Source organism: Bos javanicus, chromosome 11 (genome assembly GCF_032452875.1).
Source record: "Bos javanicus breed banteng chromosome 11, ARS-OSU_banteng_1.0, whole genome shotgun sequence".
Taxonomy (NCBI): domain Eukaryota; kingdom Metazoa; phylum Chordata; class Mammalia; order Artiodactyla; family Bovidae; genus Bos; species Bos javanicus.
The window spans coordinates 73,411,457-73,424,120 of NC_083878.1; the positions used below are offsets into that span (position 1 = coordinate 73,411,457).

The 12,664-nt window shown below is 40.4% G+C and overlaps 1 protein-coding gene across 1 annotated transcript; it reads left to right on the forward strand.

Annotated features, from left to right (window-relative positions):
* The first annotated feature begins 9,435 nt into the window (after positions 1-9,435).
* Positions 9,436-9,926, forward strand: LOC133257339 (small ribosomal subunit protein uS8-like). The gene has a single exon (XM_061433092.1). The coding sequence runs from the start codon at positions 9,476-9,478 to the stop codon at positions 9,866-9,868; it is 393 nt and encodes a 130-aa protein (XP_061289076.1). The 5' UTR covers positions 9,436-9,475; the 3' UTR covers positions 9,869-9,926.
* The last annotated feature ends 2,738 nt before the right edge of the window (positions 9,927-12,664 follow it).

The following is a 12,664-nucleotide window of genomic DNA, read 5'->3' on the forward strand; positions in this document are numbered from 1 at the left end:
TTTTTGGTATCAGAACTTCTAAACCTTGCAGAGTTTTGAAAAAGGACTTGACAAAAAAGATCTCGTCGGTGAGATGAAATTACAGGAAATTTCAGGTGTGATTTCTTCCATTTCTGTGTGGCAAGGGAGGTTACATTGAAAGTTGCAATAGATGTGATAGCCTAGGCTGCAGAATTGTTCCCAGGTACCAGAGGTGGGTGAATTACCATTTCAAAACATCTTTGGAAGGTTACCAGAAAAAAATCTCTTTTTTTTTGTCTGAACACCCCAAAAGATGGAGCAAAATTTGAGTATATACTAAGATAAGCTGTATTCCTGTATTTGGAATATAAGGAAGTGGTTTTACAAGAGAATGACCAAAGACATTCACTTTCAGTTTATTAAGATCACAAGAGCAAAAACTACAGCGTATTTTATTAGGTATACAAAAACACTCAGGGTTAAAATATTCAAAAGCAAAAAACCCCCATCCTACCTTATTTTAGAAGAAAACCTTAGTCTTAAAGCAAATATCAGAATACACAATTATTTAGGTGCTCCTATGAATTGCAAATGGTCACAAAAATAATTGAGCATGTTGCATTTTCCTCATCTATTTCTTCTCTTATGATAGCTAGTCAACATTTTCAAGCATCTACCATGTATCAAAAACTGCCATTCATCTAGTCCTCAGAACAACATCTACTATGCCAACTAGTTCTAGTTTAAATTCATGACCACACGTCTCAAAAGGAGTCTCAATGCTGCCAAGCAACCCTACTATACTTCCCCAGTATGTTCCTCGCCCATTCTCCAAAACAAGGATTTCACACATTTTCTGCTCTCCTCAAATATCCCACATCCTCTTCCGCCTCCTCAGTCCTGCCTACCTCTTCCACTTCTTCCCAGATCCCTCTCTGCCTCCCTCAGTTCTTCATCTTTATATTCCACTGATGTACCAAATTCTTTCCTCTCCCTTGAAGCCTTTGAAATTCTCTTTCCCTCTCATTGGAATGCTCACACCCTCATCTTCATAAGACTGGTTCCTTCTGCTTTTCTAATCTGCTGTCTCAGTTCCGATGTCAAATTCTCAGACAGTCTTTCCTTGTAAGCTAAAGATGCCACCCCCCCGCCACCCCTCTCTCTTGCATGTTAACTTGTTTTATTGTCTCCCAGACATTTATCAACACCTGATACTATGTTGTCTGTTTATTTCTCCCCATCTCCACTTGAATAAAGCGTCATGACAGCAGGGCTTTACTTTTCTGGTGTACTTCTGTATTCTCAATATCCAAATCTGAGCTGTCACACAATAGAGTCGAAATGAATTTTCATTGAGTAAATGATCCCAATTTTTGATAGATGAGGAAACTGAAGATTAGGCAATCTAAATAAATGACTTAAGTTCACTCAGGTAGTAAATGACAAAGCTGGGACTTGAGCCTAAATTTTTCTAGATCTGGGCTCTATCCCATCTATGTAAAAAAATCTCTCTTGCTAGGATGAACATTTAAAAATGGATTTGACCTCCGAGGAGTACTTGTGAATGTGAACAGCATTTAAGACAACATAAGAATGAATAGTCAATTCCCCAGGCAGAAAACCAAGGAGATGCTGAGGACATCTGGCAGGACAAAACCCATGGTAACTAAGGAGCAGCGCAGCCTGGCTATTCCCAGCTTGCTCCTGGCTGGCCTCCAATTCCTCCGTCTTCCTTCCTGCTTCCTGCATCTCTAAGTCTCTGACCACCTGCAGTTCAGTGCAGTTCAGTACAGTTCAGTGCAGGCTCTGGTTTTCCCTTCATGCCCATGAAGTGAGTTAGTTCATGCTTGTCAATAGTATCCAGACTCATGCTTTAGAGAAACTGGAATAGGATTTTTTCCATGGGGGTCTATCAGCTAAATCTGTGTTTATACAATAACCTAATTATCAGGAAGTTGCCCTGGTGTGTGTGTGTGTGTGTGCAGAAAATGAAAACCTTGTGCTGACTCTTCATTGATCCTTAAATGGACTTATAAACAAAAGGGGAAGAGGAGAAAATGAGGACTCTTTTGGCTGTTGCCTTAATCAATGTTCAGGGAAAGCTTCATATATAGGCTAAAGTCCCTAGAAATGCTAGATTTAAGGGTTTGTTCTTTGGATTTTCTTCAGAAACCAAGATCAAAACAGTTATAATATTATCAGTTATTGAATGTTTATATACCTGCCATTATTATATGCTCTTTATGTATACTTTATCTCTACAACAAACTGATGAAATAGACGCTAGCAATATTATACCCATTTTCCACATGAGAAAACTGAGGCCAAGTAGGATTTTTTTTTTTTTTTAATGTTAGTGTCAGTCGCTTGGTCATGTCCAACTCTTTGTGACCCTATGGACTATAGCCCACCTGGCTTCTCATCCATGGAATTCTCCAGGGAAGAATACTGGAGTGGGTTGCCATTTCATTCTCCAGGGCATCTTCCTGACCCAGGGATTGAACCTCGGTCTCCTGAACTGCAGGCAGATCCTTTACCAAATGAGCCACCAGGGAAGCCCTGGTGAAGCCCTGAAGTCACACACTATTGATGAAATTAGAATTTCATTTATTTGATTTGACTCTGGAATAGAGGTTCTTAATCATCCCACCACATGTTTTAATGTTTGTTTGCTTCTTTGTTTACCACAGGTTCCTCTGGCAGTCTGTTGAAGCCTATGGACTCCTTCTCAGAATCTCTTTCTATGTGTACATAAAATACAGAGGATTACAAAAAATAAAAGACATTTACAATGAAATACATTGATCAGTTTATTAGAAAAGCAAATTTATGATATGGTGGTATAGGTGCTTTATTGTTAATGCCTCAAATAACAGTATCTAGTGGCAGATCGGAGAAGGAAATGGCAACCCACTCCAGTATTCTTGCCTAGAGAATCCCATGGACAGAGGAGCCTGGTGGGCTGCTGTCCCTGGGGTCGCACAGAGTTAGACATAGACTTAGCATGCATGTATGCATTGTGCCCATGGACGGAGGAGCCTGGTAGGCTGCAGTCTATGGGGTCGCGAAGAGTCGGACACGACTGAGCGACTTCCCTTTCAATTTTCACTTTCATGCATTGGAGAAGGAAATGGCAACCCACTCCAGTGTTCTTGCCTGGAGAATCCCAGGGATGAGGGAGCCTGGTGGGCTGCCGTCTATGGGGTCACACAGAGTCAGACACGACTGAAGTGACTTAGCAGCAGCATGCATTGGCGAAGGAAATGGCAGCCCACTCCAGTGTTTTTGCCTGGAAAATCGCAGGGACGGGGAGCCTGGTGGGCTGTTGTCTGTGGGGTTGCACAGGGCGGAACACAACTGAATTGACTTAGCAGCAGCAGCAGCAGTGGCAGATCTAGTAATCCAGAAATTGTGAAGTTATGATAAATACAAAAGCATTTCTGTAATATAATATGAAAATATCTGAGATTTCTGTTCATAACAAAGTCATAGGTAACAAATCAGTTTAAAGTTAGTGAAAATAACGGAGAAGGCAATGGCAACCCACTCCAGTACTCTTGCCTGGAAAATCCCATGGATGGAGGAGCCTGGTAGGCTGCAGTCCATGGGATTGCTAAGAATCGGCACGACTGAGCGACTTCACTTTCACTTTTCACTTTCCTGCATTGGAGAAGGAAATGGCAACCCACTCCAGTGTTCTTGCCTGGAGAATCCCAGAGACGGGGGAGCCTTCTATGGGGTCGCACAGTCTGACACGACTGAAGCGACTTAGCAGCAGCAGCAGCAGTGAAAATAAAGAGGTAATTTCATCTAAGCTAATTGGCTCCCCTCTAGGCCCCTGGTTAGGAAGCCTGATTTAGAACCTGAGAATGTAATGCCCTCTGGAAGACCAGTTATAAAGCCCTTCTAACTGATTTTCCTGTTTCTAATCTCAGTTACTATCCCTGCCCCATCTACTCTCTTCACTGGCTGTCACTGTAAATCACAATCTAAAGGGCTCTTCCTTATAGCCTTGCTGGACACCCTCCCCACCCCTAATCCCCATAGAATTTATCACCTTTTCATCCATCTCACTTTAGGGTTTTGCATGTATGTTTATGACTGCATGTAGGGCACTGTATCACCATTAATTTGTTTATATATCTTTTTTACTTTAACATTAGCTACTTGGGAGTAGGGGCTATGTCTTGCTCATTTACCTACTTTTTCATTTAATAAAATTATACTGAGCATCTCCTGTTACAAGGTGTTATTCTAGAGACTGAAAATATAATAATGAACATTATAGACATAGTCTTTATCCTTCATGTTTTGCCCTCTTGCACTCATTTCTGGTCCTCAGTGTTTGGCTCATGGTTGGAAGATACTAAATTAATCTGTTTAATTGAATTGTCTTGTGTATTTTCAAGATCATATTACTAGTTGGCAGAAATTGCTCCTAAGAGAAATATTTCTTGAGAAGTTCTTCATCTTCATATCCTCACATAAATTGCAGGTATATAACAGACATTCAAAAGTCAATTCTTTTCTTGTCTTTTCCTCTTGCTAGTCACCAAGTAAGTTAAATCTTGTTGCATAGTAGAGAAATGGAAACAGGGTATATATAAGTTTTGCAGGAGGGAAGAAGAGTTAACATCTACTAATAACAAGTGTGCATTATTCGCTCAGTCGTGTCTGACTCTTTGCAACCTCATGGACTGTAGCCCGCCGGGGTCCTCTGTCCATGGCATTTTACAGGCAAGAATACTGGAGTGGGTTGCCATTCCCTTGCCAGGGGATCTTCCTAACCACGAGAATCAGGAGAATCTGGGTCTCCCACACTGCAGCAGATTCTTTACTGAACTACCAGGGAACTACCAGGGAAGCACTACCAGGGAATCACTTGTAACATACAGTTCTATTAGGCCTGAATGAGTAAAAGATGTAAAGCACTTCAATAGCACCTGTTACATTGTAAGCCAGAAACAAATACAAGATACAATAGCTAACATTTGTTGATGGCTTACAACATACCAGGTGATACTTCACTCAGATCTAGTAGAGAGAACTGAGGTTTAAAAAGTATAAGTGACTTGCCCAACTTCTGATAGGCAGAACGTACTTAGGTGGAGGAATTCCAGCCCAGTCAGAATCTGGCACCTCTTTCTTTGTGTAGCCACTGCTGTTGACCAATGTAGGGTCAGAGGCAAGGACTTTGAACAGGATCCACTAACAGCCTGCATCCTGGTCATGACCTAAGTCAAGGTAAGCATGTTTGAAATGACAAAGTGATTAAGGCTGAAGTCTATGGCTAGGGTAGAGCTAACAAGGGCTTCAGAAGACCTATGTTCTGGTGCATTCTTGCTACACTGTTTATTCAATATTATCTTTTAAAAATGTTTATTCATTTATTTTTGGCTTTGCTGGGTCTTCATTGCTGGGTGCGGGCTTTTCTCTAGTTGCTGCCAGTGGGGGCTACTTTTCGTTGTGATGTGCAGGCTTTCGACTGCAGTGACTTCTCTTGTTGCAGCTTGCGGGCCCTAGAGTGTGCAGGCTTCAGTAGTTGTGGCGCACGGGCTTAGTTGCTCATTAACACGTGGGATTTTCCCATTCCAGGGACTGAACCAGTGTCTCCTGCATTGGCAGGTGGATTCTTAATCACTGGGCCACCATGGAAATCCACTATTGTCTTTTTAAAACAACTGTTTCTCCCTGAAATTAATCTAGGTTCTACCACTTGTGAGGCTACAGGAAAATTTTTCTTAAAAAGGAAATGTCCTTGGATTACCATTAGACAGAACTGAATAATTGTACCAAGCTGGGGCATTTTTCTACAGTTCAGTTCAATTCAGTTCAATCACTCAGTTGTGTCTGACTCTGCAACTCCATGAACCGCAGCACACCAGGCCTCCCTGTCCATCACCAACTCCTGGAGTCCACTCAAACCCATGTCCATTGTGTTGGTGATGCCATCCAACCATCTCATCCTCTGTCATCCCCTTCTCCTCCTTCCTTCAATCTTTCCCAGCATCAGGGTCTTTTCAAATGAGTCAGTTCTCTGCATCAGGTGGCCAAAGTATTGAAGTTTCAGCTTCAGCATCAGTCCCTCCAATGAACATCCAGGACTGATCTCCTTTAGGATGGACTGGTTGGATCTCCTTGCAGTCCAAGGGACTCTCAAAAGTCTTCTCCAACACCACAGTTCAAAAGCATCAATTCTTCAGTGCTCAGCTTTCTTTATAGTCCAACTCTCACATCCATACATGACTACTGGAAAAACCATAGCCTTGACTAGACGGACCTTTGTTGGCAAAATAATGTCTCTGCTTTTTAATATGCTGTCTAGGTTGGTCATAACTTTCCTTCCAAGGAGCAAGAGTCTTTTAGTTTCATGGCTGCAATCACCATCCGCAGTGATTTTGGAGCCCCCAAAAATAAAATCAGCCAGTTTCCACTGTCTCCTCATCTATTTGGCATGAAGTGGTGGGACCGGATGCCACGATCTTAGTTTTCTGAATGTTGAGCTTTAAGCCAACTTTTTCACTCTCCTCTTTCACTTTCATCAAGAGGCTCTTTAGTTCTTCACTTTCTGCCATAAGGGTGGTGTCATCTGCATATCTGAGGTTATTATTTCTCCCGGCAATCTTGATTCCAGCTTGTGCTTCCTCCAGCCCAGCGTTTCTCATGATGCACTCTGCATATAAGTTAAATAAGCAGGGTGACAATATACAGCCCTGACGAACTCCTTTTCCTGTTTGGAACCAGTCTGTTGTTCCATGTCCAGTTCTAACTGTTGCTTCCTGACCTGCATATAGGTTTCTCAAGAAGTAGGTCAGGTGGTCTGGTATTCCCATCTCTTTCAGAATTTTCCACAGTTTATTGTGATCCACACATTCAAAGGCTTTTGCATAGTCAATAAAGCAGAAATAGATGTTTTTCTGGAATTCTCTTGCTTTTTCGATGATCCAGCGGATGTTGTCAATTTGATGTCTGGTTCCTCTGCCTTTTCTAAAACCAGCTCGAATATCTGGAAGTTCACAGTTCACGTATTGCTGAAGCCTGGCTTGGAGAATTTTGAGCATTGCATTACTTTACTAGAGTGTAAGATGAGTGCAATTGTGCGGTAGTTTCTACAGTTAATTATAATGAATTCTGATTACCATGTGCATTATTTACCTAATCTACACTCAAACTGAAACATAAAACATAGGTACAAAGAATATCTAATTATCTTTTTAACATATGAACAAAAGTAACTTTAAGATATTTTTTCCTTCTCCAATCAAAAGATATAGAGTTGCTGAATAGATAATAAGACCCAATTATATGCTGTCACAAGAGGCTCACTTCAGCTTTAGAGGCACGCACAGACTGAAAGTGAAGGGATGGAGAAAGATACTCCACTTTCACACAAATGAAAGCCAAAAGGAGCAGAGGCTATACTTATATCACACAAAATAGACTTTTTTCCCCTTACTGTTTTACCTATTTCCCCCTATTTTTATTGAGAAATAGTTGGCATACATCACTGTATAGGTTTAAGGCATACAGCATGACTGTTTGAATTATATATATTGTGAAATGATTACCACAATGGATTAACATCCACCACCTCATATAGATAAAATAAAACTAAAACTTTTTCCTTGTGATGAGATTTATCTGACTTTTTTCACTGATTATGATTTAAGACTCATCTATGTTGTTGGATGTATTAATATTTTATTCCTTTTGCTTGCTCAGTAGTATTCCATTGCATGCATAAAGCAGACTTTGTTCATCTGTTCACCAGCTGATGGACAATGGTTTTTCATGTTACCCCTTTACAGTCATACCTATTTCCCTCCCTCCACTATCTCCAAACTCTCACAACCAATAATTTATTCTCTATCTCTATAATCTTGTTATTTGCACACAAAACAGACATTAAGCCAAAAACTATAGCAAGATACAAAGAAGGTCATTATATAATCATAAAAGGATTGATTTATCAAGAGTATAACATTTTTAAATATTTGCATACTCAACACAGGAGCACCTAAATATATAAAGCAAATATTAACAGATTTTAAGGGAGAAATATACAGCATTACAATAATAGAAGACTTAAAAATACGATTTTCAACAATGAATAGGCCATCCAGAAAGAAAAGTCAATAAAGAAACTTTGGACTTAATGCCATGTTAGACTAGATGGACTTAACAGACACTTACTGAACATTCCATCTAACAGCAGCAGAATATACATTCTTCTCGTGTGTACATGGAACATTTTCCAGGATAGATTATATGTTTGGCCACAAAAACAAATCTTAGTACATTCAAGAAAACTGAAATTCTATCAAGCATCTTTTCCAACCATAATGATATGAAACTAGAAATCAATTAAAAGAAGAAAACTGAAAAATTCACAACTATGCTGAGACTAAACAACATCCTCCTGAACAAACAATGGGTCAAATAAATCAAAAGGGAAATTAAAAAAAACCTTGAGACAACTGAAAATGGAAATACAACATAATAAAACTTCTGGGATGCAGCAGAAGCAGTTTCAAGAGGGAAGGCTACAGAAATAAACTCTTGCATTAAGGAAAAAAGAAAGCTCTCAGAATTCCCTGGCAGTCCAGTGGTTAGGACTTGGCATTCTCATTGCTGGGGACTTTAGGTTCAATTCCTATTTGGGGAACTAAAATTTCATAAGCTGCATGCATGGCAAAAAAAGAAAAGAAAAAAGAAAGCTCTCAAATAGACAACCTAACTTTACATCTCAAGGAACTAGAAAAGGAAGAACAAACTAAGCTCAAAGTTAGTAGAAAGAAGAAAATAACAGAGATCAGAGTAGAAATGAATGAAATAGAGACTTAGCAGACAGTAGAAAAGACCAATGAAACGAAGAACAGTGTTTTAAGAAGATAAACAAAATACACAAACCTTTAGCTAGACTAACCAAGAAAAAAGAAAGAGGACTCAAATAAAGTTATAAATCAAAGAGGAGACATTACAACTGATACTACAGAAATATAATGAATCATGAGACAACTATGAATAATTAATCAATCCTGAGGATCATTGGAAGGGCTGATGCTGAAGCTAAAGCTCCTATACTTTGGCCACCTGATGCAAAGAGCCGACTCATTAGAAAAGACCCTGATGCTGGGGAAGACTGAAGGCAGGAGGAGAAGGGGACGACAGGGGACAAGATGGTTGGATGGCAACACCTACTCAATGGACATGAGTTTGAGCAAGCTCCAGCAGATGGTGAAGGACAGGGAAGCCTGGTGTGCTGCAGTTCATGGGGATGCAAAGAGTCAGACACTACTGAGTGACTGAACAACATGAATAATTATATGCCAACATTTTGGACATCCTAGAAGAAATGAATAAATTCCTAGAAACAGATAGCCTACCAAGACTGAATCATGAAGAGATAGAAATCTGAATAGACTTACTACTAGTAAGGAGATTGAATCAGTAGTCAAAAACCTCCCAACAAAGAAATGTCCAGCTCTTTCCGCCATCTTTCCCTGCCGCCAGAATGGTGCGCATGAATGTCCTGGCCGATGCTCTCAAGAGTATCAACAATGCCGAAAAGAGAGGCAAACGCCAGGTCCTTATTAGGCCACGCTCCAAAGTCATCGTCAGGTTTCTAACAGTAATGATGAAGCATGGTTACATTGGCGAATTTGAAATCATTGATGATCACAGGGCTGGGAAAATTGTTGTGAACCTTACAGGCAGGCTAAATAAGTGTGGAGTGATCAGCCCTAGATTTGATGTGCAACTCAAAGATCTAGAAAAATGGCAGAATAACCTGCTCCCATCCCGTCAGTTTGGTTTCATTATACTGACAACCTCAGCTGGCATCATGGACCATGAAGAAGCAAGACGAAAACATACAGGAGGGAAAATCCTTGGATTCTTTTTCTAGGGATGTAATACATACAAATAAAATGCCTCAGAGGACAAAAAAAAAAAAAAAAAAGAAATGTCCAGGACCAGATGCCTTCATGGTGAATTCTACCAAACATTTAAGGAAGAATTAATACCAAGCCTTCTCAAGCTTTTACAGCAAATGGAAGAGGAGGGAACTCTTCCAAAATCATTATACGAGGCCAACCTAAACCAGACAAGGACACGACAACAAAAGAAAATTAGAGACCAGTATCTCTGAGGAACACCCATGCAAAAATCCTCAACAACATATTAGTAAACTAATTTCATGGTATATTACAAGGATCATATACCATGATCAAGTGGGATTTATTCTAGGGATGCAAGGGTGGTTCAATATCCACAAATCATTGTTACACTACAACACATTTAACAAAACGAAGGATAAAAACATATGATCATTTCAATAGGTACAGAAAAGCACTGGAAAAAATTCAACATCCTTTTTAAGATAAAAATTGTCAATAAATTGGTATACAGGGAATGTACCCCAACAAAATAAAGGCCATATTTGATAAGCCCACAGCTATCATTCTCAATGGAGGAAAGCTGAATGCTTTTCTTCTAAGAATAGGAACAAGACAAGGATGCCACTCTTGGCATTTTTATTCAACATGGTATTGAAGTCCTAGCCAGAGAAATTAGGAAGAAAAAGACATGAAGACATCTAAATTACAAAGGCAGAGACAAAACAGTCACTGTTTGCAGATGACAGGATTTTATATATGTTAATTGAAAATCCTAAAGACTCCACCAAAAACTATTAAAACAAATAAACAAATTCAGTAAAGTTGCAGGGTACAAAATCAATACAAACATCTGTTGCATTAACTTTTGTTTTTGGGGTTTTTTTTTTTGCCATACCATGTGGCTTGTGGGATATTAGCTCCCCAACCAGGGATCAAACCCAAGTCCATGGCAGTGAAAGCCCACATCCCAACCATAGGACGACCAGGGAATCCCCCTGTTGTATTGTAATACACTAACAACAAACTATCAGAAAGAGAAATTAAGAAAACAATCCCATTGACAATAGCATCAAAAAGAATGAAATACTTAGGAATAAATTTAACCAAGGAGGTAAAAGATCTATACCCTGTAAGACATTGATGAAAGAAACTGAAGAAAACACAAATAAAAGGAGATATTCTACGCTTATGGTTGGAAGGATTAATGCTGTTAAAATGTCCATACTGCACATAGTGATCTACAAAGTCTATGTAATCTGTATCACAATTTCAATGGCATTTTTCACAGAAATAGAAAAAAAAAAATCTTAAAATTTGGGCTAGATGGCAAATCCCAGTCAACAACTGGGAATGGAGATAGGCTTCTTGAACTGACCTAGGCTTTAGAGTGACATGGTACATACCTAGAGTGTTACAGAGAGTGTTATGAGTTATTACAGGAATTTGTGAAGATATATTTCTTACCAGTTGCTGCTATGGGGTTGTTTGCTCAATGACTGAAGTAGAAAAATAACGAAGTATCTAGATGGCCTCTCATACTCCCTATTAAGACTTTGTCTGCTAGTGTGTAACAGACTCCTTTTATTTCTTTTGGCTGTACCTCCCACCAACCAGGATCTTAATTCCCTGAACAGGGATCAAACTCATGATTGCTGCATTGGGAGCACCAAGTCTTTACCACAATGGCACCCCACTCCGGTACTCTTGCCTGGAGGATCCCATGGACGGAGGAGCCTGGAAGGCTGCAGTCCATGGGGTCGCTGAGGGTCGGACACGACTGAGCGACTTCGCTTTCACTTTTCACTTTCATGCATTGGAGAAGGAAATGGCAACCCGCTCCAGTGTTCTTGCCTGGAGAATCCCAGGGACGGGGGAGCCTGGTGGGCTGCCGTCTCTGGGGTCGCACAGAGTCGGACACGACTGAAGCGACTTAGTAGTAGTAGTAGTAGTAGTAGTAGTACCTGGTAAATCCCCTGATCCCTTTTAAAAACTGAGGAAAGGTTATAAATTCTTTTCTCAGAAAATGCACAGCTAATACACACAAAATATTTTTCATAATTTCAGGGGGCCACATACTTCTGAAATCTATTCTGGACTCCAAGATAAGGACTGTTCTCAGCTATGTTTTCTCCGAAGAGTCAGCCCAACTCTCAGTCCTATTTTATTTTTAAAAAATATTTACGTAGCTGCACTACATCTTTAGTTGTGGCATGTGGGATCTAGTTCCCAACCAAGAATCGAACCCTGGTCTGCTGCATTGGGAGTGGAGTCTTAGCCAGTGGACCACCAGCGAAGTCCCTCAGTCCTATTTTAGAATATAGTAAGTTTCAGTTCAGTTCAGTCGCTCAGTCGTGTCCGACTCTTTGCGACCCCATGAATCGCAGCATGCCAGGCCTCCCTGTCCATCACCTACTCCCGGAGTTCACCCAGACTCACGTCCATCGAGTCAGTGATGCCATCCAGCCATCTCATCCTCTGTCGTCCCCTTCTCCTCCTGCCCCTAATCCCTCCCAGCGTCAGAGTCTTTTCCAATTTAGTAGATCAGAAGCAGGTTCTGGAAGCAGGTGGGTTTGGGAGATTACTAGGCATTACTATACATTCTATTTACTTTGCAAAGTATATAGACATGAACAATGCGACGGAAGATGCCACATTCTGGATCTTTCAGGAGGTCGTTATGGTCACTACAAATAATGGTTTCTGACCACAGATCCAGCTGAATCATTCAGCAAATATTTACTGGGCGCCTGATATGTACAGGCACTGAGCCAGGCAATGAGCTCACCAAGATAAAAAAGACACCA

Bases quoted from the DNA above. Each gene is read 5' to 3' on its own strand.
- LOC133257339 (XM_061433092.1), top strand. From the start codon at position 9,476: ATGGTGCGCATGAATGTCCTGGCCGATGCTCTCAAGAGTATCAACAAT.